Source organism: Rhinoraja longicauda, chromosome 21, assembly GCF_053455715.1.
Source record: "Rhinoraja longicauda isolate Sanriku21f chromosome 21, sRhiLon1.1, whole genome shotgun sequence".
Classification (NCBI taxonomy): Eukaryota; Metazoa; Chordata; class Chondrichthyes; order Rajiformes; family Arhynchobatidae; genus Rhinoraja; species Rhinoraja longicauda.
Genome location: NC_135973.1, coordinates 32,134,209 through 32,160,912, shown reverse-complemented (window position 1 = coordinate 32,160,912; position 26,704 = coordinate 32,134,209). Strand labels below are relative to the sequence as shown.

At 45.8% G+C, this 26,704-nt stretch overlaps 2 protein-coding genes across 5 annotated transcripts in view; one reads left to right on the top strand and one right to left on the bottom strand.

The window, feature by feature from the left end:
• Window positions 1-232: 232 nt before the first annotated feature.
• Window positions 233-9,838, bottom strand: LOC144604113 (nucleoside diphosphate kinase 3-like). Of its 3 annotated transcripts, XR_013548687.1 has the most exons (6): window positions 9,695-9,838; window positions 8,666-8,796; window positions 6,872-6,973; window positions 3,831-3,943; window positions 2,339-2,581; window positions 233-1,151 (listed from the first exon to the last, which is right to left on the bottom strand). XR_013548687.1 is itself a non-coding variant. In XM_078418256.1 (5 exons), the coding sequence occupies exons 1-5, from the start codon at window positions 9,738-9,740 to the stop codon at window positions 2,464-2,466; spliced, it is 510 nt and encodes a 169-aa protein (XP_078274382.1). In that variant the 5' UTR covers window positions 9,741-9,838; the 3' UTR covers window positions 233-2,463. The 3 variants fall into 3 exon arrangements, 2 of the variants coding, with proteins under 2 accessions (XP_078274382.1, XP_078274383.1); XM_078418256.1 differs by having other exon boundaries at window positions 233-2,581; XM_078418257.1 differs by having other exon boundaries at window positions 233-2,581; window positions 9,681-9,810.
• A 154-nt stretch (window positions 9,839-9,992) lies between these two features.
• The window catches only part of rhbdl1 (rhomboid, veinlet-like 1 (Drosophila)), a 360,983-nt gene continuing 344,271 nt past the window's right edge, over window positions 9,993-26,704 (top strand). Inside the window, exon 1 of one of the 2 annotated variants that reach the window (XM_078418255.1) lies at window positions 9,993-10,132. The gene's annotated coding sequence lies outside the window, so the exon portion shown is untranslated. The remainder of the gene's footprint in view (window positions 10,133-26,704) is intronic. The other variant, XM_078418254.1, reaches the window with a different exon arrangement.

Here is a 26,704-nt window from a genome sequence, read left to right as displayed (position 1 = left end):
GCACTATTCTGCATTCTCCTTCAGTTAAAGACCCTGAGGCAAGTTTTCCACCTGATCACCTGCTTGCCGTTTCTTTCATCTCTCCACACTATTCCTTTCCCACAAACATAAAAATGTTTATCACATAAATTAAAAAATGTTCCTATGGGAATCTTGATCAACCTGCACAATGTAAATTTTCCATTTTGATCAGCAGGAAAAGTATCAAACTGGTAAAACTGATTTGTAGTTAAGTCAAGTCAAATTTATTTGTCACATACACATGCACGATGTGCAGTGAAATGAAAGTGGCAATGCCTGCGGATTGTGCACAAAAAAGAATTACAGTTACAGCATATAAATAAAGTTAATAAGTTACTATAGTGTAGACAAAAATTTAGTCTCTGGGGTTATAATAGTTGACAGTCCTGATGGCCCGTGGGAAGAAACTCCGTCTCATCCTCTCCGTTTTTACAGCGTGACAGCGGAGGCGTTTGCCTGATCGTAGCATCTGGAACAGTCCGTTACTGGGGTGGTAGGGGTCCCTTATAATCTTGCTTGCTCTGGATCTGCACCTCCTGATGTATAGGTCCTGCAGGGGGACAAGTGTAGTTCCCATGGTGCGTTCTGCCGAACGCACTACTCTCTGCAGGGCCATCCTGTCCTGGGCAGAGCTGTTCCCAAACCAGACTGTAATGTTGCCGGACAGCCCCAGAGGATGCTCTCTACAGCCCCAGAGTAGAAGCACTGAAGGATCCTCAGAGACACTCTGAATTTCCTCAGCTGTCTGAGGTGGTAAAGGCGCTGCTTTGCCTTACCCACCAGTGCGGCAATGTGCGTTGCCCACATCAGATCCTCTGTGATGCGGACTCCCAAGTATTTAAAACTGCTCACCCTATCCACAGTAGACCCATTTATCTCCAGTGGCGTGTTCGTCCTTGGATGTTTAGCCCTTCTGAAGTCCACAATCAGCTCCTTCGTTTTAGTGACATTCAAGAGGAGGCTATTGTCCTGACACCAGAGTGCCAGATCGGCCACCTCCTCCCGGTAGGCCTTCTCATCGTTGTTGGAGATCCGGCCCACCACCACAGTGTCATCAGCAAACTTGATGATGGAGTTAGTCTCAATTCATAATCTTATAGTTTAAGAATTCTTTTCTCCCTTACCCGGAACTGTTGATAAAAATGATATCAATGAATAAAGAATTTCTATTAATAAACTGACACAGGTGACATAGAAATAAATATGCTCAGACTCAGATGATCCAAATGAAACACCTACAAGCCAGCCTACAAGACTGCTGACAAAAAACATTTGGTTCAGAAATTGAATTAAATATGTCTGCTGTGCTGCAAGCCAAACAATGTAATATGGAAATGTAATTTTAAAGTTTTCATTTCATGCAACACTATTTTATATTGCATTACATTTTAGTTTAATCAAATATCACTAAATTCCATTTTTATTAACGAAGAACTGGCCACGAATCTCCTGTGATAATTCAGCATAATACATTTAAGACATTGGTCTAATCTATCCTCTCAGGACAATGCTGCCTTGTTAACGGTTTCATAGAATGTTAACAATTTCCTTTCCTACAGCCAGTTGCATAATATTAACACTTCAAAGTGATTGATCAAGGGCAATGATTGGAAGTTTTATGGAGTCCTTTTCACTGAATTTCACCTGGCACGCAATCCAAACGCAGTCACACCAAGTCTAAGCACCCTTCAGATGCATAGTCGAAAACAAGACTACATGAAAAACATACTGAAGTATCATCAACACGAAGCAGTAACATTGTTTAATTCAGTCATATAATTGACTCTAGTAAGAGAATGGGCCAAGTTCAACCACCAGCCACTTCTCTAGAACTACTACTCCTCACATTTTTGACACAATGGAATTCAGAATTTTTAAACATTGATTTCAATTAAATAGTATTTTGCATCTGACCTGCCGACATCTGGACTAAGTTCTGCAGATTATTGATCCATCCTCTACCATGAAATAGCATGCAATTTTGGTCAATTAGCTACCTCACCGATGAATTGAAGCATGCTTTGAAATTCATTTGTGTCATGTAAGAAACCTCTCACCAGAAATAAAGCACCACCCACTTATAGTGTCCATATTACAGCAGCAACACTAAAGGATATTTCAATATTAAAACAAAAACAGAAATACTGGAAACCGAGTAAAAAAAAGAGACAAATTGTAGAAATACACCAAGGATACACAGCAGATGTTAATGCGTCAATTCTAGGATCAAATAAAAACAAACTTTTTTCTTCTAAAATTCAATTAGATCGACCCGAGGGAACAGAATTTTAAAGTAATTAATTTCAAAAGAATTTACATAGAAAGAATGAAAATCTCTGGTGCATAGGTCTACTGCAGTCAGTCAGTGTCTTCTGTAGCAATTGTATTTCAGTACTGATGGGCTTCTTCCTGAGCAAAGGCTTTATTTCAAAAAAGCCTGGTTTATTCATAAATCCAGTCAACAGCACAATCATTCCAACAAACCAGCTCCTCAGGGCTGAACCAGAGCGAGATTTCACGGATGGCACTCTCCACTGAATCACTGCCATGGATTACATTCCTGCAGCACAACAAAATAAACAAACTGGGTTAAATGCTCAAGAGGTTCAAGATACAACACTGCATTCAAATGATGATTTCAAAAGCATCGTTAAAACACTAAATCGATATTCCCTTATTTCCCGCAAAAGCATTTCAAACTTACATTTCCAGTTAAAATTCATGACAAAATTAGATTCCACTTTCTCAGCCAAACATTTAGAAATTTGGAGTTCCTTTGAGCCAGTACACCATTAGTTCTGTACCTTATCCCTGACCTTAGAGAAACTGATCTATTGCAGGGTGGTTCAAAGAAGTCTGACACTTCATGAAAATAATGAAGCCATTTTTTTGCAAAGCAGCATCTTTTATTATGATAAAAGATTATCATAATTACCTACCAGCCTACCAGATTACGTACTAAAATGTTTTTGTTCTTGAAAGGAATCTTCTGCATAGGCTAGAGGTATATCTTCATAATTACTGCCACATGACAAGCATCATAAAAGCAGACATAAAAACATTAGCCTGAACTAGGCAGAAACACTTATCAACCTCCATTGCTGTGTGGAGGTTAGATTCCAGTGTGAAGACAGACCCCACACTTCCACTCAACCTATCGTGTAGTTTCCAAATGCACAGCATTTATGCTGCAGTTTGTCTCTGACCTGCACAAGGTTAAACTAATATGTTCTACAAATTTTTCAGCTGAATAGAGAATAGCTGGTTCAATTTACACAGAAATCAGTTAAAATTTAATATTTAATTATCAATGCTTTTAGTGTAAAATGTCATTAAAAAATAAATATATAAAACATTTAAATGGATAATTAAATATTGTCAGTGTAATTTGTGCATAGTTTTTGAATGTTTTGTGAATGGCAGGGACTTTCATAAATATTCAAGACAATTTTCAAACTCAATATTCAAGACAAAGTTTGCCAGATGAACCAGAAAGACCCTTTGCTAGCTCCTGTCGATCATCTGATGGTGAACTTAGCAATAGAAGTCTCTGCTCATATTCCTGCTAAGATTAAACTCAGTGAACGAGACAAGTAAAGAGAACAGGTAGCACACTCCTTGGAAGCTATAGGCCATTAATGATTTGTTGCAGAAACCACTCCATATCATTTCATACAAAATGTATCACACTAATTAATTGCAAGCTTACTTAAAAAAGCCATTAAGATTTCCTAACAGAATTCTATTGAACAAAGAATTACCTGTTTTCGATAAAGATCTATTTTTAAACCAAACATGTGAGTACCCACCTGCTCACTTCAATACAGAGGTCCCCTCTGATGGTACCTGGTGCAGAGTCTGCAGGATTGGTTTCTCCCAGCATAGCCCGAGTGGTTTTAACAACACCTAATCCTTGCCATACCTGAAATGTCAAAGCAACATTCAGCAGCAATACCATGTGGCATAATCTTGAAGAGTAAAAACACAGCATTTTATAAAAACTAGTTGGACCCATGAGGAGTTATTTCTCTGTGGTGATTTAGAGCATAAAAACATTAAAATGCTGGAACTATTCTGCAGTGAAACAGGATTTGACAAGAGAGAAACACCAACTCTCTTTCCCTCCACTGCCTAACTTGCTAAATATTTCCAACATATTTCCAACTTCCATTTTTAATTAAAACTCCCTACATTTGCAGAATTTTGCTTTAGATTTAGCAATCTGCTATCCCTGATGATGATGATGCTGTACACACATTTTTGAACGTGAATTCTAGAGGATGTCCATAACCATAACACAAAGTATTATACACTGAGTTTAATGGGGTCCAATAAATAGAACCAGTGATGAGGTGAACAAATTACTAGTTTAATGTCGCCTTAAACAAATGTAAATCAAATTATATTGAGCGCTCATTTTTAAAATACTTTTCTAGATGCTGTCCACTGGGGTACAGCCTTTAGGTGTGAGTAACCCGTTATTTAATGCCCATTGTTTAATCTCAGAGAATATTATTAAATTGTTGAATCATGTAAGCTATCATACATGGCAAATCATCTCTTCACACACTTTCCTGCCATGATATTTTCCAGCATGGATCATTGGGTTAGGTAAAGAATTTTTACTGATGAATTTCTTTCCACTTCAAAGATGTTTGTCATCTACATCACTGATTTGGATGAGAACATACAGGGCAAGATTAGCAAGTTTGCTGATGATACAAAAGTGAATGGTTTTGCAGATGGTGAAGATGGTTGTGAAAGATTGCAGCAGGATCTGGATCGATTGGCCAGGTGGGCGGAGGAATGGTTGATGGCATTTAATACAGAAAGGCATGAGGTGTTGCATTTTGGGATGTCGGACAAGGGCAGGACCTACACAGTAAATGGTAGGCCTCTGGGTAGTGTTGTAGAGCAGAGGGATCTAGGATTACAGGTGTATGGTTCCATGAAGGTCGAGTCGCAGGTAGATAGGGTGGTCAAAAAGGCTTTTGGCACTTTGGCCTTCATCAATCAGAGTATTGAGTATAGAAGTTGGGAGGTCATGTTGCAGTTGTATAAGACGTTGGTTAGACCGCATTTAGAATATAGTGTTCAGTTCTGGGCACCATGTTATAGGAAAGATATTATCAAGCTTGAAAGGGTTCAGATAAGATTTACGAGGATGTTGCCAGGACTAGAAGGTATGAGCTATCGGGAGAGGTTGAGTAGGCTGGGTCTCTATTCCATGGTGCGCAGGAGGATGAGGGATGATCTTACAGAGGTGTACAAAATCATGAGAGCAATAGATCGGGTAGATATACAGGGTCTCTTGCCCAGAGTAGGGGAATCGAAGACCAGAGGACATAGGTTCAAGGAGAAGGGGAAAAGATTTAATAGGAATCCAAGGGGTAACCTTTTCACACAAAGGGTGGAGGGTGTATGGAACAAGCTGCCAGAGGAGGTAGTTGAGGCTGGGACTATCCCATCATTTAAGAAACAGTTATACACAGATAGGACAGATTTGGAGGGATATGGACCAAGCGCAGGCAAGTGGGACTAGTGTCGCTGGGACATTGTTGGGCAAGTTGGACTGAAGGGCCTGTTTCCAAACTGTATCACTCTATGTAGAGTCTATTAATTCTTCACTTATCAAGATCAATGTTTCCATGCTGTATCTTTCAATCAATTAGTTATATGTTTATCATCTGTGCTGATTAGGTAACCCAATGCCAATCTTCAATAATTTATTATACTTCCAAAATTTGGATTTAAAACCTTTATTCACATGGCAAGAACAAATCAGAGGATGCTCTTTGTTTTAATGTTTGCAATGACTTCTTTAAAAAGTTTCCAATAAATGGACATTGAAGAAATCATAAATATTTCTATGGTACATGAGGCTATCATTGTTACCCAAAAATTGCAATATTATTCAGTAATACTACCCGATTGCTAGAATTTGCTAGCAACTTCTCAATCCCAGCCAGATTATCAATGAGGGCCATTAAAAAAGTTTTCTATTTCATCCTCAGCGAATTTAAACCCGTCCTAACAATTAAGATTATTTTTTGCATTTCCTAAAAATTGACTATCATGTCATTGACAGAAAGTGCAGCTACAGAAAAGACAGCCAATTGCTTGTGTTATCTTAATATGCTACAGAGTGTGTAATATACATAGATTTAGAGATACAGCGCGGAAACAGGCCCTTCGGCCTACCGAGTCCGCGCCGCCCAGCGATCCCCGCACATTAACACTATCCTACACACACTAGGGACAATTTTTTAAAAACATTTTACCCAGTCAATTAACCTACATACCTGAACGTCTTTGGAGTGTGGGAGGAAACCGAAGATCTTGGAGAAAACCCACGCAGGTCACGGGGAGAACGTACAAAATCCGTACAGACGGCGCCCGTAGTCAGGATCGAACCCGAGTCTCAGGCGCTGCATTCGCTGTAAGGCAGCAACTCTACCGCTGCGCCACCGTGCCGGAGAAAGACACTGTTTAGGGTGGCACGGCGGTGCAGTAGTAGAGTTGCTGCCTTACAGCGCTGGAGACTCGGGGTTGATCCTGACTATGGATGCTGTCTGTACGGAGTTTGTACGTTCTCCCCATGATTGTGTGGGTTTTCTCCGAGTTCTTTGGTTTCCTCCCACATTCCAAAGACATACAAGTTTGTAGGTTAATTGGCTTGGTATAAGTAAATTGTCCCGAGTGCATGTAGGATAGTGTTATTGTGCGGTGATCACTGGTCCATGTTGACTCGGTAGGCCAGAGGGCTTGTTTCCATGCTCTATCTCTAAACTAAACCGTATAATATTGCATGAATGGATCATACTATACACTTGTGGCGGCTTTAACTTACCATAGTGACCAAAGGGCCAGAACTCATGTATTTCACCAAACTATTATAGAAAGGCTTCTCCTTAAGTTCAATGTAGTGCTCTTTCAGCAAGTCTTCTGAAGCCTGAATTTAAAAAGAATAAACATAGTTACTTAAATTATAAGATTTTATTCCGTTAAACACTGATAAATAAATATGGTATCAAAAGGAAGATACAGATTTAAGGGAAAGGAAAGAGGTTTAAAGGGATTTGGAAGATATTTTTTGCCCTACACAAGGTTTTGGATATATCTGGAACATACTACCAGAGGTGGTGGTGGAGTCAGATACAGTTAAGACATTTAGAAAGGTATTGATGGATATTGACAGTGTAAGCAATTGGGATTAGTTCAGCTGAGTAAAAGTGTTGACATGGACGTGGTGAGGAGCTGAAAAAGATCCCATTTCAATACTGCATGAACTTATGATTATTATTATGCCAAAAGTGCATCAACTGGAATTGTTTCATTAATGTACAAGTTGTCAAGTCTTTCCTGATCTAAGCAAAGGCTGCTACACATTATTACATGCCCTAAGTAATTGGATATGTCTCATGAATGCACTTGGTTTACAAGAGAATTTATGGGAATTAAACATTTAGAGCTCAAAAATAAGAAAAGTTTTATGTCAATCCAGTTGAAGGATGTGTTGGCTCTGGAGAGGGTCCAGAGGAGGTTTCCAAGAATGATCCCAGGAATGAGTAGGTTAACCTATGATGAACGTTTGTCGGTACTGGGCCTGTACTCACTGGAGTTTAGAAGAATGAGGGGGGACCTCATTGAAACATACAGAATAGTGAAAGGCTTGGATAGAGTGGATGTGGAGAGGATGTTTCCACTAGTGGGAGAGTCTAGGACTAGAGGTCGTAGCCTCAGAATTAAAGGACGTTCGTTTGGGAAGGAGGTGAGGGGAAATCTCATTAGTCAGAGGGTGGTGAATGTGTGGAATTATTTGCCAAAGAAGGCTGCAGAGGCCAAGTCAGTGGATATTTTTAAGTCAGAGATGGATAGATTTTTGATAAGTACATGTGCCAGAGGTTATGGGGAGAAGGCAGGAGAATTGGGTCAGGAGGAAGAGATAGATCAGCTAAGATTGAATGGCGGAGTAGACTTGATGGGCCGAATGGCCTAATTCTACTCCAATAATTTATGACCTTATGACATACAAAAATGTTTCAAATCATCACTCCTTCACAACATGGGCAAACTGTCTTGTTACAGCAGGTTAATCAGCTTTTTCTCATGGGTACTACAAAAGGATCAAATCATTTATGTCTCTTAAGGAAAGTTAGGAAAAAGTATTAAATATGTTGAAACTTGGGTCTCATGTTACCATATTTGCAGAAATAGCCGAACTACTTTTCATCTTGTTTAAGGAATCAGAAAATGGCAGTCTTTGGAGGTGATCTCTACCACTTTGAATGATCACTTTATTGAAAATAATGATAAAGTATCAATAATTTACCATCGCTATATGCAAAAAGGTACAAAGGTTCCCCGTGTGTGTGTGTGAGTGGGGCTGAACAAAGGAGGACTCGGTGTGGGTGGACCACCGTGAGGAGGGCGAGAACAAAGGAGGACCTGGCGTGGATTATTTTGTAACTTTGTCGGCACCCATTTTGTGGCGACTCTTTGCATACCTTAGGTATGCAAAACAAAGAATATCACTGCGATTTGTCACACGTGACAATAAAGTATCATTTGTTCATTTATTCATTCACTTGTTCTGCATAATTATACTTCATTGGAAAAGAAACGCCCATCCTAAGTATCATACCTTCATAATTTTCATTCCAACCAGTTTAAATCCTTTCTTCTCAAACCTCCGTATGATTTCTCCAACCAAACGCCGCTGAACTCCATCTGGTTTGATAGCTACAAAGGTACGCTCATATATTCCAGTCATTACTAAAAAATAAACAAAGATTTGAAAGCAAATTCTTGCCTTTCTCTATCACGTTTCACATCTTAGTTTCCTTTTAGGTTCCTACCTATTAGAAAACATAGAAAATAGTGCAGGAGTAAGCCATTCGGCCCTTCGAGCCCCAAAATATTAAATTTCTATTTAATTTTTGACCAGACAGTAATTTGGCAATCATCAGGATATACAAGAATAGGCTGCACCACTCAGTCCACAACTTTGCCCCACCATTGAATTAGGTCATACTTTAATTCCATTTATGGATAATATTTTCTGATTTATTAATTAATTGACTGTGGTCAACTCTGGATTTGTAATCACCAACTTGCCCCTTGAACTGATTGATTTAATTGATAATTTCAGATGTCAATTAAGAATTAACCACGTTGGTTGAACTGATAGACCAGAGCAAGCAGTATCATGCAGTGTCATGGTGTGTTTCAAACTTGTGGTCAGGGATTAATAATAATATTCCGGATACAAATCCAATAATTTACTTACTATACTATCAATTTCTGTTTTTAATGTTTCAATTAATCCAACTCAATAACTTCTTTGGGAGATAATTCCTGACTTCGTCTTTTGTGTAATCGAGTGCTTTTTGACATTATCCTTTTGAATAATTTGACAATTGACTCTGATTTTAAGGTTACACCCATAATTTTGTGAAGTTAATGCATAACACTGCCCCGGTGTGCTGAACAGGAACGCCTGTCTGTGCAGATGCAGTGTCCCAGTCTTTCATTGCCTCAAGAAGCACTGGTACTGCAGATGCAGGGAAGGGAGGCGCTGATGTGGCGCCCACAACGCTGTTCCGAGTCCCGGCTCCAGCCCAGCGTCGGGCTGGCAAGCGCCCTTCATTCACCCTTACCCGCCCCTTCTCACCCATCTGGAACATGTAGGCAAAGAAGGCCAACGCTACACAGAGCATCCTGTCCTCGCTCTGCCCGCCAACACCTGGGTTTGCAGTGACACGGGGACTCGCACGCACCGACCGACCGGCGTGAGAGCGCGCTGCAGCCGGGCAGAACCACGTGACCGCCAGTCGTGGGCGGGGGAAGAGAGAGAATCACGTGACCTACGCCCGCGGGCGAGAGCGGGGCGGAGCCGCGTGACCGCCATCGTCCTGGGCGAGGAAGAAGCACGTGACCTCCGACCGCGAGCGGGAGGGGGCAGAGCCGCGAGCCCGCAGCCGGGGAGAGAAACACGTGACGTGAGGAGAAGCGCGTAACCGATGGCTGCAGCAGGGGCGGCACCACGTGACCCTCGCCGCCGCATGGCCGAGAGTGAAGCACGTGACCCCCGCGGTCGGCGGAGATGGAGGTGAGCGGGATGTCGGTTGTCACGTCGAGGAAAGACTGGCACAGATAGCCGTAGTTTTCTGTGGAATAAAAGAGAATAAGCGAGGATTTAATCAATGTGGATAACATTGAAAGATCGGATATAATGAATAGGAAGAACCAGTATTCCTTGGCATAAATATCAATTATTAGTGATAAAGCTTTAAAATAGCCTGTAGAAGGAATAGAAGGGAGTTGAAAAAACATTGCTTATGTGGGGCAGTTGTTAAAGGTGTTGAGGAGAAAGGAATCCTTAATATGCTGAAAATATATAAAACTTGGACTGAGATTTGGGATTGTGCCATAAATCTGTGTTTCATTGATTCACGTTCTTTGAGGAAGTTGTGGAAAGCAATCATTCTTGAAAATAGGTACAGGAGTAGGCCATTCGGCCCTTCGAGCCAGCACCGCCATTCACTATGATCATGGTTAATCATCCAAAATCAGTACGCCGTTCATGCTTTCTCCACATATCCCTTGATTACTCTTAATAGCTAATCCCTCTAATAGCTAAATCTAACTCTCTCTCGAAAACATCCAGTGAATTGGCCTCCACTGCCTTCTGTGACAGAGAATTCCACAGATTTGCAACTCTGGGTGAAAATGTTTTTCCTCACCTCAGTCCTAAATAGCCTATCCCTTTTCTTAAACTGTGACCCCTGGTTCTGGACTCCCCCAACATCGGGAACATTTTTCCCACATCTAGCCCGTCCAATCCTTTAAGAATTTTATGTTTCTATAAGATCCCCTCTTGTCCTTCTAAATTCCAGCGAATACGAACCCAGTCGACCCATTCTTTCATCATATGTCAGTCCCACCATCCCGGGAATTAACCTGGTGAACCTACGCTGCATTGCCTCAATAGCTATAATGTCCTTCCTCAAATTAGGAGACCAAAATTGCATACAATACTCCAGGTGTGATCTCACCAGGGCTCTGTACAACTGCAGTAGGACTTCCTTGCTCCTAAACTCAAATCCTCTTGCAATGAAGGCCAACATGCCATTAGCTTTCTTCACTGCCTGCTGTACCTGCATGCTTACTTTCAGTGACTGATGTACAAGCACACCCAGGTCTCATTGCACCTCCCCTTCTCCAAATCTGACACCATTCAGTCTGAAGAAGGGTCTCAACCCGAAACGTCACCCATTCCTTCTCTCCCGAGATGCTGCCTGACCTGCTGAGTTACTCCAGCATTTTGTGAATAAATCGATTTGTACCAGCATCTGCAGTTATTTTCTTATACCATTCAGATAATGTGCATTCCTGTTCTTGCCACCAAAGTGGATAACCTCACACCCAACCTATTCATGTCACCCTGCAGCCTCATGGTATCCTCACAGCTCACACTGCCACCCAGCTTTGTGTTGTCTGCAAACTTAGAGATGTTACATTTAATTCCCTCGTCTAAATCGTTAATATATATTGTAAAAAACTGGGGTCCCAGAACCGAGTCTTGCGGCACCCCACTTGTCACTGCCTGCCATTCTAGAAAGGACCCGTTAATTCCTACTCTTTGCTTCCTGTCTGCCAACCAGTTCTCTATCCATGTCAATACCCTACTCCCAATACCATGTGCTCTAATTTTGCACACTAATCTTTTGTGTGTGATCTTACCAAAGGCTTTTTGAAAGTCCAGATATACCACATCCACTGGCTCTCCCTTATCCATTCTACTTGTTACATCCTCAGAAAATTCCAAGGTTAGTCAAGCACGATTTCCCCTTCATAAATCCATGCTGACTTTGAACGATCCCGTCACTGCTTTCCAAATGCGCTGCTATAACATCTTTAATAATCGACTCCAGCATCTTCCCCACTACCGATGTAAGGCTAACTGGTCTATAAATTCAGTTTTCTCTCTCCCTCCTTTCTTAAAAAGTGGAGTTACATTGGTTACCCTCCAGTCCACAGGAACTGATCCAGACTCGAGACAACATTGGAAATTGATCACCAATGTATCCACGATTTCCAGAGCCACCTCCTTGATACTGTGGGATGCAGACCATCAGGTCCTGGGGATTTATCTGTCTTCAGTCCCAACAGTTTACCTAACACCATTTTCTGACTAATGTGGATTCCCTTCAGTCCCTGCCGCCCACTGGATCCTCGGTCCCTTAGTATTTCCGGGAGATTGTTTGTGTAAAGCCCAATGAGCAAATATGTAAACATTTAATGGAAAATGTGTAGCACAGTTTCACAGGTGCTATGCGGCATCCTATTTTTGTATAACTAAACACAGAAAATGAAGCACATCTGGAGAGAGAAAATTGGCATTATAGGTCAGTAATCAGCCTGAAAAGTAAGGCCAGAATTTGTTAGTTTTACTGACAGTTCCACATGGAACATCATCAGCTTTCACCCTGTGTACATACATATCAGGAATTCCACATAAATTGTGAAGTCCTGTATTTATGGGCCAAACACTGCTGGCAATTTCCTGACAGTTCTGCACTGTTGGAGTCTCCATGGAGTTTATCAGCGGAGCAGGAATTTACTGCGATTCTCCGTATATTCTTCGTGGTGAATCAGATGATCTTAATATCATAGACCTGCTGTAGGATCCACAAGATCATTCATTTGAATGAGGATTGTAGGGCTGTACCAAGAAATTAAAGTTAGATAACTGCAAGTAAAAATAACAGATGATGCTGGAAATTTGAAATAAAATTTGAAAATGCTGCAAAACATCCAGCAGGTCTAGCAGCTCCTGTGAAAAGAAAAGCGGAATTAACGTTCCAGCTGGAAGATAATTGATAAAAACTAGGGAAATGATGGCCTGCTGTAGATTTACAGCATTTTCTACCAAAATGTGAGCAAAATGGTCTTGGGCTGGCACATGTTGCAGGTTCATGTTCATTAGAAACTGGAGATATAACTGACTTCATAGCCAAATTATCTGCTCAGTGAGCCATCACAGTACAGTTAAAGAGTTTGATGCTGAACCAACCACATCAGGATATATCAGGGTACAAGGCCAAATGCTTGATAAAAAATACTAGGCTTCAGGGAAAACCGAGAGGCGGGGAGGTAGGTGGAGTGATCATTCTAGAGTTTTAAGATTTGAAGGCATTTGTGATGGAATGATAAAAATTGGAGAACCCCAGAAAGCCAGAATTGTGGAGTGCAAATATTTTCTGAATATTGAAGATTGGTAGGGACAAAATATTAGAGAGGGGGAAAGGGGAGGGCAGATTAAAATAGAATTTAAAATAAAAATGCAAGAGATACTTGGGACCTCTGATGAAGGCTCATCAACTTGAAATGTCACACCTGTTTATTTCTCCATAGTTGCTACCTGGTCTGCAATCTCCAGCATTTTCTGTTTTTATTTAAGATTTCCTGTATTTACATTTTTTTTGCCTTTCAATAACAGTTTAAAAAATGTTGTAATATATGGAACCAATATAGGTTAGCAATTAAAGGTAGAAAAGGATGATTCGGGTTAGGATGTGGTTGTAGTAGTGGAGAGGTCTGACAGAGTTAGCATCAGAATGATAATGCAAGTTGAATACCAATGACACTGCTGGAATGCAGGATTTGGCATTTTATGCAAATAACTTTCATCAATGAATTATGAGCATCAATTCTGGCACATTAAAGTAATTGAATCAAATTTTTGGAAGGTAATTGAATCAAATTTTTGGAAGACAGATTAGAAATAGATTATTTGAACAAAACAAAGTTATTCCTTGCACCACAGTAGTAATATATTGGGGGAGAGCCTTTCCTAATGAAGGTCAATCCTTGAGTTGCAAATGAGAAATCTGCAAAAGAAAATCTCAATCAAGGTGGTATCAAATGCACTGGGATTGGAACTTTTTGAATTGAAATAAAATTGAAATGTTATTTGCTGCAGCTTTACAGGCACATTAAATACTTAAATAGTCACAACAAATAATGTCTTGGTTTGTTATTTATTTTATATTTATCAGTTACTAGCCGGGCGTGGACCCGTTGGGCCCAAATCTCTCCTGCGGGCCTGGCAACCCTCCATCAAAACCTCTCCTGCGGGCCCCGCAACCCTCCCCCAAGTGATGACACTTACCCACTCCATCCCCCCCCTCAACCCCCCTTAAACCTCCCTCAGGGCCAGGGGCGGGCGAGGGGGGAGAGAAAAGGGGAGAGGATGCCACTCATCCTGGCCGCGGGCAGCCATCGCGTTGGCCAGCAGCAGGAGAGCTCTCCTTCCCCCCCTCCCCCCTTCATTGGCCGCCACTCCCATCACTCGGGCGGGTCCCGCCCCCCTCCAAGCGGCAACCCTCCCCAACTGCGCAGACGTGGATCCGGCGGCCATCTTACGTAAGTATTAGATCAACGGGCCCCAACTGCCTATGCGCGGACCCGTTGGGTTCCCATTGTGACGCCAAACATGGAGGTAGCCAATCAGCACGCACCGGACCCCACATGAGAGGGAGGTGGTAGAGCCAATCAAATTTTTTAAAGTTTAAAAAATGATTTTTTAATGTTTAAAAAGTTAATAACATTTAAAATATACCAACCATTTTAACTGCAGGCCAATGGTGAGTAAGGTGGGTCAAAAATTATTACGCTATCGTGTACCGTTTTGGCTGTATATCGGGTACGCGCAAACACACAAGATGAGACTATTAGTAATATACTAGACCGTGGACCCGTTGGGCCCAAACCTCTCCTGCATTGGTGCACTACCCTGTCCTCCCCCCTCCCCTGTCTCCTCAACTCCCCTCTCCCTTCTCCCCCTACTCCCCCTCCCCTCCCCCTCCCCTCCTTTTAAACTTTAAAATGTGAATAACTTAAAAAATATAACACCGATTTCAATAAAACTACTTGCATTATCACTAAAGTGGGCCTAAAATTGTCACGCTATCGCGTACCGATTTGGCTGAAGTTTAGTTACAAACAAGATAACAAACGAGAGTTTTAGAATATAGATATAGATACTAAATAAACAGACCATAAAAATGCAAGCCGAAGGATGTAGCGCAACAGTATGCAAAGTCAATAGTAGTTTAGTGCTGAGGTAGGATTTTGGTTAGGCTGGTGCTGTGTGGTTCACGAATCTGATGTTTGATAGGAAGAAATTATGCTTGATCCTGAAGATAACGGTTTTCTTGGAATCTTTTTTCCCAATGGTTGGTGCAAGATGAGCCAGTGTGGTGTGGATATTTTGTTTTGTTAGATTCATTCTTGATGCATTACTTTCTGTAGATCCCTTCAATGGTGGTGAGGCGGTCATTACCTGTGATAGATACAAAGTGCTGGAGTAACTTAGCGGGTCAGGCAGCATTTCTGCAGAAAAAGGATGGGTAAAATTTTGAGTCAGGATCCTTCAGACTGAAAGTAGGGGGTGGGGGAAGGGGTGAAGAGCTGGAGGTGAGAAAAGTCCAGGACCAATCAGGGCCAGCTGCAAGTGACCTCAGGCAGGGTGATGGCTTGGTGGTCCCATTGTTGGCTCGGGAAGGTCTAACAAAGGGTCTCGACCCAAAACGTCACCCATGCCTTCTCTCCGGAGATGCTGTCTGACCTGATGCTGCCTGACACTCCAGCATTTTGTGTGAAGGGAGTATCTCCGGGGAGGCGCAGCCTGTAGACTGGGTCCCGCCCGGAGGGTCCAGCTCGACACCTGGAGTCTGAGAACTTGGCTCCACCTGGAGACCGTAGGCCCGACTTGCTCATCGAAGACCTGCACCGCAGACTGGAAACTGTCCGGTAGGCCCGACTCACCCGCCGCGCAGATGGCGGAAGTGCGACCCGCGTCGGAGACTGAAACCCACCCGGAAGGCCTTCTATCCCGCCACGGATCGAGGACCCATGAGAATCCACCTGGAGGGCCGGTAAGCAGACCGGTTGCGAGAAAGCGTGCACCGCCTCGGGGGAGTGGGGGAGTGGGCCGCTGGAGGCCCCGCAGCAGCTTGGGCCGGCCGTCGCTCCCAGAGGCCGAGCACATGGACCCAACCTGGTGGAGCAGCGGTGGAGGACACCAACGGCTACACTTGGCCGGGCCGACACTGCAATGCCGCCAGGTCAACGGACCTTCATGGTCACATCAAGATCCCTGCACTTACAACAAAGAGGACTTGAAAGTGGTGCCTAACTGGTGACTCTATACTGTATTAGTGTATTCATTTGAACTGTATCTGAGATGCTTATCTAATATGTATACAAGTGCTTATGTATAGTGATACTTGTATGTACATAACTGAGTACAACAATGATTTTCACCGTACATCAGTACATGTGACAAATAAAGTACCATACCTAGATGTGATCTTAAGTGGGATACAATGTGGGGAGTTGTGGAATTGGTTAAGCAACTAGGGGGAGGAAGGGATTGTAGAAGTTTTAACATTACAGAATTCAATGTTCATACCACTGGGTTGTAAGCTACCTATATGACGTGCTATTCCTCCAATTTGCACGAGGCCTCACTTTGGCAATGGAGGAGGCCCAGGACAGAAAGGTCAGTATGTGAATGGGAAGCGAGTTGAAATGGTTCGCAACCGGGAGATCCCACAGGCTGCAGTGGACTGAGCATAAGTGTTCGACGAAACGGTCGCTAAGTCTATATTTGGTCTTGTCGATGTACAGGTGCTGAACACTTACGTTCAGAAACTTGAAGTTGGTGATTCTCACCACTGTCATACTGTTGTTGAAGACAGGGTTCATGGACTGCCGACTTTCCTTCCTGAAGACACCAATCAACTGCTTAATCTTGCTAATGTTGAGAGCAAGAGTATTGTTCTGGCAACTCGATTGATCTCCCTCCTGTACTCAGACTCATCATTACTCATTATTCACCCGACAATGGCGGTATTGTTGGCAAATTTAAAGACGGCGTAGGAACTTCATTGAAAGTAGTTACAAAAAAACCCGAGAATCCAATAAACTATAAACACCCTTTTGGTTTCTTAAAGAAGTAAACTAACAATATACAAAGAGCATTTCACACCCCCATGTCAGATGTATTTAATCATAGTAATTGTGTTCTGGACCACATTTGATAAACTCGAATCTGCCAAGTTGGGGCATGTACAATGTCGAAAGATAATGAAAGGATACCTCAGGGTGATTACTGGGTTGTAATCTAATTGAGGGCTTTAGACACTGTTAAAAGCCATGAGAGTGTAAATGAATGGTTTCAAACCATGATCCGAAAAGCAACATCTGATTACTACTTTGAAAGCAGGTATTATATTTTATGTAATATATGTTGTTAATTTGTATTGCTGACAGTGATTTTAGGGTATGGTCACTAACTGTCAGTACACTATGGTTTAGACTTTATTTTTGAGCGTGCTTGAGTAGCTTTGCGTGTCTCACAGCATTCCAGGAACCATTTTATTATGTTTGATAGCAGAAAACTTCATTTACTAAGTATGGAAATGCTAATTCTCTTGGATTTTTAGTGGGTTAAAATTTGAGGACGATGTTGGACAATAAGCTCAATTCATCCTTGTTGATTTTTTTTGCGAAGTTCATGGAAGATTTATTCATTTTGATCATTTGTTTTACCTTTGATTGTAAATAATGTTTGAAATGGAAAGATTAATGCATTTTGTTGATTTATGGCATTCATATTGAGAAGTTGTTATGCAGTAATTGACAGATCATTAAGAACTAATAATGATTTGACATGAATACAGGTAATTTCAGTTTGTAGATGACTAACCTATTTTGTAATCAAAGAGGAACAGACTCCAGGAGAATGTGCAATGACAAATATATCACATGGAATTTAGCAGAAAGGTATATGTTTGGCATGAAGGATGAAGAGATGTTATATAGATTATCTGATACAAACTTAGAGGCTGCTGAATCTGAATGGAATACACTAAAGGTAATGCATTTTAACTCCATCTTTCTACATATTGAAATGACATTCAGTTTAGATCTTGTAATTCATAACATAAGTTTCTTCTGCAAAAGGTTATATTATGAATTATATTTTGCAATAAAAGTTGAAGCCTTTAATTTGTAACTTGTCTCTGAAAAGTTACGTGTAGTAGTTCCTAATAGACTCAGTGGCTGCTATTACTTTCATTAAATCATTTCTTGTGGACATTTGACTATGGAAGTGCATGCTTTCATGCTATTGTATCTACTGACCAATGGGAGAGGGAAGAAGAGAGTATGATTGGTGAAATGGCAAACGTGTGACAGATGTGTAACTCTGGAGTATATATAAGCTCTAGTCCGTATCAACAACACTGAAGTGGAGATGGTCGAAGGCTTCAAGGACCTAGGTGTAAAAACACCAACAATTTGACCTGATCCATCAACATTGATGCCACGCTTCCACGCTTCCAATGCTTCCATCTTTTCAGAAGACCAAGGAAATTCAGCGGATCTTTAATGAGTCTTATTAATTTATTAAGGTGCACCATAGAAAGCATCCTACCACTGATTGATTGAAAGATCGGGTATTGAAACCATGTTTTTAGCCCACCAGGTCCTTGCAGACCATCGATCACCTGTTCACACTATTCTATTTTATCCCATTTTCGCATCCACTCCTTACATACTAGAGGAAATTTACAGAGGTCAATTAATCTACAAGCCCAAACGTCTTTAGGATGTGGAAGGAAACCGGCACACCCAGAGGAAACACATGAGGTCACAAGGGAACCTTGGTCTTGCCAATGTATAGGAGTCCACGCCTGGAGCATCAGATATAGTAGATGAGGTTGAAGGAGGTGCAAGTGAACTTCTGCGTCACCTGAAAGGACTGTCGGGGTCCTTGGATGTAGTTGAGGGACGAGAACTGTCGGGGTCTTTACACCTCCTCACAGGTTCACTTGCACCTCCTCCAACCTCATCTAATGTATCCGCTGTTCCAGATGTTGACTCGTATATCGGCGAGATCAAGCGCAGGCTCGATGATCGTTTCACGGAACACCTCTGCTCAGTCTGCCTAGGCCTAAGTGATCTCCCAGTTGCGAGACCTTCAACACTTTAACTCCCCATCCCATTCTCATACTAACCTTTCTGACCTGGGCCGCCTCCATCGCCAGAGTGAGGTGCAACGTAAATTGGAGGAATAGTATCTCCTATTTTGCTTGGGCAGCTTACAACCCAGTAACTCTTGCTTTCCCTCTCTCTCTCTCTGTCCTACCCCCATCCTAGTTCTGCGACTGGTTTCTCTGTCCTTCTGATTAAATTTTACTGATTGTATACCTCGTTGTGACGTCAGCTAACAGTGATCCATTCGACATTTTCCTTGAGCACGTCCCCTTTGATCTATTGTTTTCACACCTTTCCCTTCCTTATCTCTACATCTCTCCCTTCCCCCGATTCTCAGTCTGAAGATGGGTCTTGACCCGAAAAGTCACCCATTCCTTCTCTCCAGAGATGCTGCCTGTCCTGCTGAGTTACTCTAGCATTTTGTGTCTATCTTCGGTGTAAACCAGCATCTGCAGTTCCTCCCGACACAATTTGAATAATCACTTGAGATCTATATCAAGTGTTGAAGGTTTGTTCTCTTAGGAAGAAAGCCGCTGAAAATTTCAGGTAACTTCATCATAGAACCAAAGAAAACATTCGTTGTGTATCCTTTTTCCATACCAACCATGGGTGGCTACAGACCAATAATATTAATAATTGATTACATATTTTATATACCCACCCAACCAGGAGTATAGTAATTAAGAGGACTACTTAACCATCATATAGGTAGACTACAGAGAGCTTTGGGTTGTCTCCTAATATTTATTTGGCACCATGTTCGCTGACCCTTAATATTCAATAATCTTGTGTATACAGCTTGAGCTGACTCAGCAGAGATAAGAGGACCAACTAATCAGTCTGTAACAGGAAAGGATTGTGGTCAAGTTCCACAATACTTTAGTTTAGTTTAGAGATACAGCACGGAAACAGGCCCTTCGGCCCACCGAGTCCACACCGGCCAGCGATCTCCGCACATTTACACAAGCCTACACACACTAGGGACAATTTACACTTACACCAAGTATACAAACCCAAGCCAATTAACCTACAAACCTGTACACCTTTGGAGTGTGGGAGGAAACCGAAGATCTCTGAGAAAACCCACAGGGAGAAGGTACAAACTCCGTACAGACAACACCCGTAATCGGGATCGAACATGGGTCTCTGGCGCTGCAAGCGCTGTAAGGCAGTACCTCTACCGCTGCGCCCTACTGTGGCAGATGACACTAAAGTAAGTGATATTGTAGACAGTGAAGATGGTTGTAAAAAATTACAGCAAGTTCTTGATCAATTTGGCAAATGGGCTCAGGAGTGGCTCATGGAGTTTAATGCAGATAAGTGAGGGGAGTTGCATTTTGGGAAGTCAAATCAAGGCAGGACCTTAACAGTGAATGGTAGGGGTCTAGGGAGTGCTGCAGAGCAGAGGAATCCAGAAGTGCAGGTACTTAGTTCCCTAGACAGGATTGTAAAGTACATTGGGCTTCATCAGTCAGGGTACCAAGTATAGAAGTTGGGGACGTTTGGTTACAGTTGTACAAGATGGTGAAGCTGCATTTGGAGTATTGTGTTCTGCCTTGTACACCCGGCTATAGGATGTTATTGAGCTAGAAAGAGTGCAGAGAAGATTTACGAGGATGTTGCCAGGACTCGAGGGCCTGAGCTGTGGAGAGAGGTTGGGCAGGCTAGGACCTTATTGCTTGGAGCGCAGGAGGCCAAGGAGTGATCTTATAGAGGTGTATAAAATAATGAAGCAAATAGACAGGGTGAATGCACAGAGTCTTTTACCCAGATTAGGGAATCATGAACTAGAGGACATAGATTTAAGATTATAGAAACTTAGATACATAGAAAATAGGTGCAGGAGGAGGCCATTCGGCCCTTCGAGCCAGCACCGCCATTCATTGTGATCATAGCAGATCGTCCACAATCAATAACCCGTGCCTGCCTTCCACTAGCCCCTAGAGCTCTATCTAACTCTCTTAAATCCATCCGGTGATTTGGCCTCCACTGTCCTCTGTGGCAGAGAATTCCTCAAATTCACAACTCTCTGGGTGAAAAAGTTTCTTCTCACCTCAGTTTTAAATGGCCTCCCCTTTATTTTAAGACTGTGGCCCCTAGTTCTGGACTCGCCCAACACTGGGAACATTTTTCCTGCATCTAGCTTGTCCAGTCCTTTTATAATTTTATATGTTTCTATAAGATCCCCTCTCATCCTTCTAAACACCAGTGAATACAAGCCTAGTCTTTTCAATCTTTCTTCATATGACAGTCCTGCCATCCCAGGGATCAATCTCGTGAACCTACGCTGCACTGCCTCAATTACAAGGATGTCCTTCCTCAAATTAGGAGACCAAAACTGTACACAATACTCCAGATGTGGTCTTACCAGGGCCCTATACAACTGCAGAAGAACCTCTACTCCTAAGAAGAACCTCTTTACTCCTAGTTGGGAAGGATTTAATAGGAGGGGCAACGTTTCCACTCAGAGGGCGGTGGATATATGAAACAAGCTGCCTAAGGTAGTTGAGGCAGGTACTATAAAAATATTTAAAATATATTTGCACATGTACATGGATAGGAAAGATTTAGAGGAATGTCAGCTAATTACAGGCAAGTGGAACTTGTTTAAATGGGCTATTTTGGTCGGCATGGATAGAGTAATATAGTCGTAGAGTGATACAGTGTGGAAACAGGACCTTTGGCCCAACTTGTCCACACTGGCCAACATGTCCCAGATACACTCGACCCACCTGCCAGCATTTGGTCCATATTGTCCAAACCTGTCCAATCCATGAGTTGGGCTGATGAGCTTGCCTCCATGCTGTATGACTAGTCGATTCTCTATTCTTTAACATAATATGTGACTATCAATTTTAAAGGATACTAGCACAAGTGTGCCCGTTGGGCCCGTCCTCGTAGGGTTTCCATTGTAACCGGGAGGGGAGTGGTGTGGAGGGAAGGGGGAGGGAGGGAGGAAGGGAGGGGGAGAGAGGGGGGGAGGGGGAGGGAGGGGGAGGGAGGAGGGGAGGGGGGAGGGGAGGGGAGGAGGAGGGGGAGGGAGGAAGGGAGGGGAGGGGGGAGGGAGAGAAGATGGAGGGGGTAGGGAGGGGGAAAGGGGGAGGGAGGGGGACCTCCCCTTTTCCCAGTACCCCGCTTTCCCCGTTGGGCCCGTCCTCGTAGGGTTTCCATTGTTACCGGGATGAGGGGGGGGGGGAAGGGGGAGGGAGGGAGGAGGGAGGTGTGGAGGGGGAGGGGAGGGTTGGAGAGGGGAAGGGGGGGGAGGGAGAGGGGAGGGAGGGGGGTAGGGGGGGGGGAGGGAGGGGGAGGGGAGAACGGGGAGGGAGGGGGACCTCCCCTTTTCCCAGTACCCCTCTTTCCCCATTGGGCCCGTCCTCGTAGGGTTTCCATTGTAACCGGGAGGGGAGTGGGGGGGAGGGAAGGGAGGAGGGAGGGGAGGGGAGGGGGAGGGAGTGGGGGAGGGGAGGGGGGAGGGAGAGTGGAGGGAGGGGGAGGGAGGGGGGTGGGAGGGGGACCACCCGTTTTCCCAGTACCCCTCTTTCCCCGTTGGGCCCGTCCTCGTAGGGTTTCCATTGTAACCGGGAGGCGGGGAGGGAGGGAGGAGGGAGGTGTGGAGGGATGAGGGGAGGGAAGGGGGGAGGGGAGGGGGGAAGGGGAGGGGGAAGAGGGGGAAGTGGAGGGAGAGGGGAGGGAGGGGGAAGGGAGGAGGGAGGGGGACCTCCCCTTTTCCCAGTACCCCTCTTTCCCCGTTGGGCCCGTCCTCGTAGGGTTTCCATTGTAACCGGGAGGTGGGGAGGGAGGGGGGAGGGATGGAGGAGGGGAGGGGGATGGAGGGGGGGAGGGGAGGGGGAAGGGGGGGAAGGGGGAAGGGGGGGTGGTGGAGGGAGGGGGAGGGAGGGGGGACGGAGGGGGAGGTGGGAAGGGGGGAGGGAGGGGGACCTCTCCTTTTCCCAGTACCCCTCTTTCCCCGTTGGGCCCGTCCCCGAGGGGTGAGGGAGGTGGGGAGGGATGGGGAGGGAGTTGGGGAGGGAGTTGGGGAGGAGGGGGGGAGGGAGTGGGGATGGAGGTGGGAAGGAGTGGGGAGGAAGGGGTTGATGGGGGAAGGGGGACCTCCTCTTTCTTTTTTCGTAACACTTGCCCCGGTGGCCCACGAGCATAGGGGCCCCATGCTGATCTGTGTATGTTAAGTGACTTGCAATTAAAAACACAACTTTAAAAAACAACCATTTTCTTTTCGCAACAATGTAGCACAAGCATTGTGACGTCACAAGCTGAAGACCTTTGAAAAAAAAGGTTAAAAATTTAAAAATGTAAATTTGTAAAGAGCAGACACCCAATAGCAGCTGCTTGGCACAGGGGCATTGTGACATCACAATGAAGATTAATCCGCACCGCAGCGCCCCCCTTCTGTCAAAACTTCGATAAATCAGGGGGGCAGCGCTTTAAAACCTCTGTAACTTAAAAAATATATGACCAAATTAAATGAAAATATCGCGGCCGGTCAGACGGGAGGTTGGTGATCAAGGCGGTGCAAAAACCATGACGCGACGGTTTACAGTTTTGCCGCAATCACTGATACATACACAAACCCAGGATACAAACATATTTATAAACAAGAAGTGAGTTTTAATAGTATACTAGACCAAGTGGGCCCGTTGGGCCCGTCCTCGTAGGGTTTCCATTGTAACCGGGAGGCGGGGAGGGAGGGGGGAGGGGGACCACCTGTTTTCCCAGTACCCCTCTTTACCCGTTGTGGGATGGGAGGGGGGAGGGAGAGGGGAGGGAGGGGGTAGGGGGGAGGGAGGGGGGAGGGAGGGAGGGGAGGGGGGAAGGGGGAGGGGGGAAGGGGAGAGGGAAGGGGGGGAGGGAGGAGGACCTCCCCTTTTCCCAGTACCCCTCTTTCCCCGTTGTGCCCGTCCTTGTAGGGTTTCCATTGTAACCGGGAGGAGGGGAGGGAGGGAGGGAGGGAGGAGGGGAGGGAGGGGGGGAAGGGGAGGGCGGAAAGGGGGGAGGGGGGGGAGGGGGGAGGGAGAGAGGGGAAGGTTTGAAAGAGCATCCCTCTCCCCATCAGAACTGCCTCCTCCATCGACTCCTTTAAGTCCAGGCTCAAAACCTATTTCTACTCCCTAGCTTTTGAGGCTAATTGAGGAGGTACTGTGAACTGTTTGGGAGGGGAGGGAAGGGGGGAAGGAGGGGGACCTCCCCTTTTCCCAGTTCCCCTCTTTCCCCGTTGGGCCTGTCCTCGTAGGGTTTCCATTGTAACCGGGAGGACGGGAGGGAGGGAAGGGGGAGGGAGGGAGGAGGGAGGTGTGGAGGGAGGAGGGAGGTGTGGAGGGAGATGGGGAAGGAGGGGGGAGGGGATGGGGTAGGGGGAGGGAGAGGGGAGGGAGGGAGGGGGGTAGGGGGAGGGAGGGGGAGGGGAGGGGGGAAGGGGGGAGGAGGGGGACCTCCCCTTTACCCAGTACCCCTCTTTCCCCATTGGGCCCGTCCTCGTAGGGTTTCCATTGTAACCGGGAGGAGGGGAGGGAGGGAAGGGGGAGGGAGGGAGGAGGGAGGTGGGGAGGGGGAGGGAGGGGGGGAGGGGAGGGGGGAAGGGGGGAGTGAGGGGTAGGGGGAGGGAGGGGGAGGGAGGGGGAGAGGGGAGGGGGGGTAGGGGGGAGGGGGAGGGAGGGGGAAGGGGGGGGAAGGGGGGAGGGAGGGGGCTCTCCCCTTTTCCCAGTACCCCACTTTCCCCGTTGGGCCCGTCCTCGTAGGGATTCCATTGTAACCGGGAGGAGGGGAGGGAGGGAAGGGGGAGGGAGGGAGGAGGGAGGAGGGGAAGGGGAGGGCGGAAAGGGGGGGAGGGGGGAGGGGGGAGGGGGGAGGGGGGAGGGAGAGAGGGGGAGGGTGGAAAGAGCATCCCTCTCCCCATCAGAACTGCCCCCTCCATCGACTCCTTTAAGTCCAGGCTCAAAACCTATTTCTACTCCCTAGCGTTTGAGGCTCATTGAGGAGGCGCTGTGAACTGTTTGCGTGCCACTGTATGTTTCATTTTTTTCCTTAGTACCTAATCAGATGTACAGCACTTTGGTCAACGTGGGTTGTTTTTAAATGTGCTATACAAATAAAATGGACTTGACTTGACAGCTCTTCGCAACAATGTAGCACAGGGGCATTGTGACGTCACACGCTGAATACCGCTGGGGGGGAAGGGGGGTCAGCTCGAGTTCATCTCACAGGGGCATTGTGACATCACAATCCGCACCGCAGCGCCCCCCTTCTGTCAAAACTTCGATAAATCAGGGGGGGCAGCACTTTTAAACCTCTGTAACTTAAAAAATATGCGTCCGAATTAAATAAAAATATCATTTTCCAGCAGCGAACCGCATGCTGATTAAGGCGGTACAAAAATCGTGGCGCTACGGTTCACCGTTTTGCCGGAATTGCCGTATTCAGCCGACATCAGTGGAATATATATATATAGATACAACATCTGAGTTTTAATAGTATACTAGACCGAGTGGGCCCGTTGGGCCCGTCCTCGTAGGGTTTTCATTTTTATCCGGGAGGCGGGGAGGGAGGGGGGAGGGGGACCACCTGTTTTCCCAGTACCCCTCTTTACCCGTTGTGGGATGGGAGGGGGGAGGGGAGGGGGGAGGGAGAGGGGAGGGAGGAGGTAGGGGGGAGGGAGGGGGGAGGGAGGGAGGGGAGGGGGGAAGGGGGAGGGGGGAGGGGGAGAGGGAAGGGGGGGAGGGAGGAGGACCTCCCCTTTTCCCAGTACCCCTCTTTCCCCGTTGTGCCCGTCCTTGTAGGGTTTCCATTGTAACCGGGAGGCGGGGAGGGAGGGGGGAGGGAGGGAGGAGTGGAGGGAGGAGGGGAGGGGGAGGGAGGGGGGAGGGGAGGGGGAGGAAAGGTGGGAAAGGGGGAGGGAGAGGGGAGGGAAGGGGGTAGGGGTGGAGGGGGAAAGGGGAAGGGGAGGTAGGGGGATGGTGGGGGGATGGAGGGGGGATGGGAGGGGGAAGGGGGGAGGGAGGGGGCTCTCCCCTTTTCCCAGTACCCCTCTTTCCCCGTTGGGCCCGTCCTCGTAGGGTTTCCATTGTAACCGGGAGGAGGGGAGGGAGGGAAGGGGGAGGGAGGGAGGTGGGGAGGGAGGGGGGAGGGGGGAAGGGGGGGAGGGGGGAGGGCGGAAAGGGGGGGAGGGAGGGGGACCTCCCCCTTTCACAGTACCCCTTTCCCCGTTGGGCCCGTCCACGTAGGGTTTCCATTGTAACCGGGAGAAGGGGAGGGAGGGAAGGGGGAGGAAGGGAGGAGGGAGGTGTGGAGGGAGGAGGGGAGGGAGGGGGGAGGGGAGGGGGAAGGGGGGGAGGGGAGAGGGAGAGTGGAGGGAGGGGGGTAGGGGGGAGGTGGAGGGAGGGGAGGGGAAGGGGGAAGGGGGGAAGGAGGGGGACCTCCCCTTTTCCCAGTTCCCCTCTTTCCCCGTTGGGCCTGTCCTCGTAGGGTTTCCATTGTAACCGGGAGGACGGGAGGGAGGGAAGGGGGAGGGAGGGAGGAGGGAGGTGTGGAGGGAGGAGGGAGGTGTGGAGGGAGATGGGGAAGGAGGGGGGAGGGGAGGGGGTAGGGGGAGGGAGAGGGG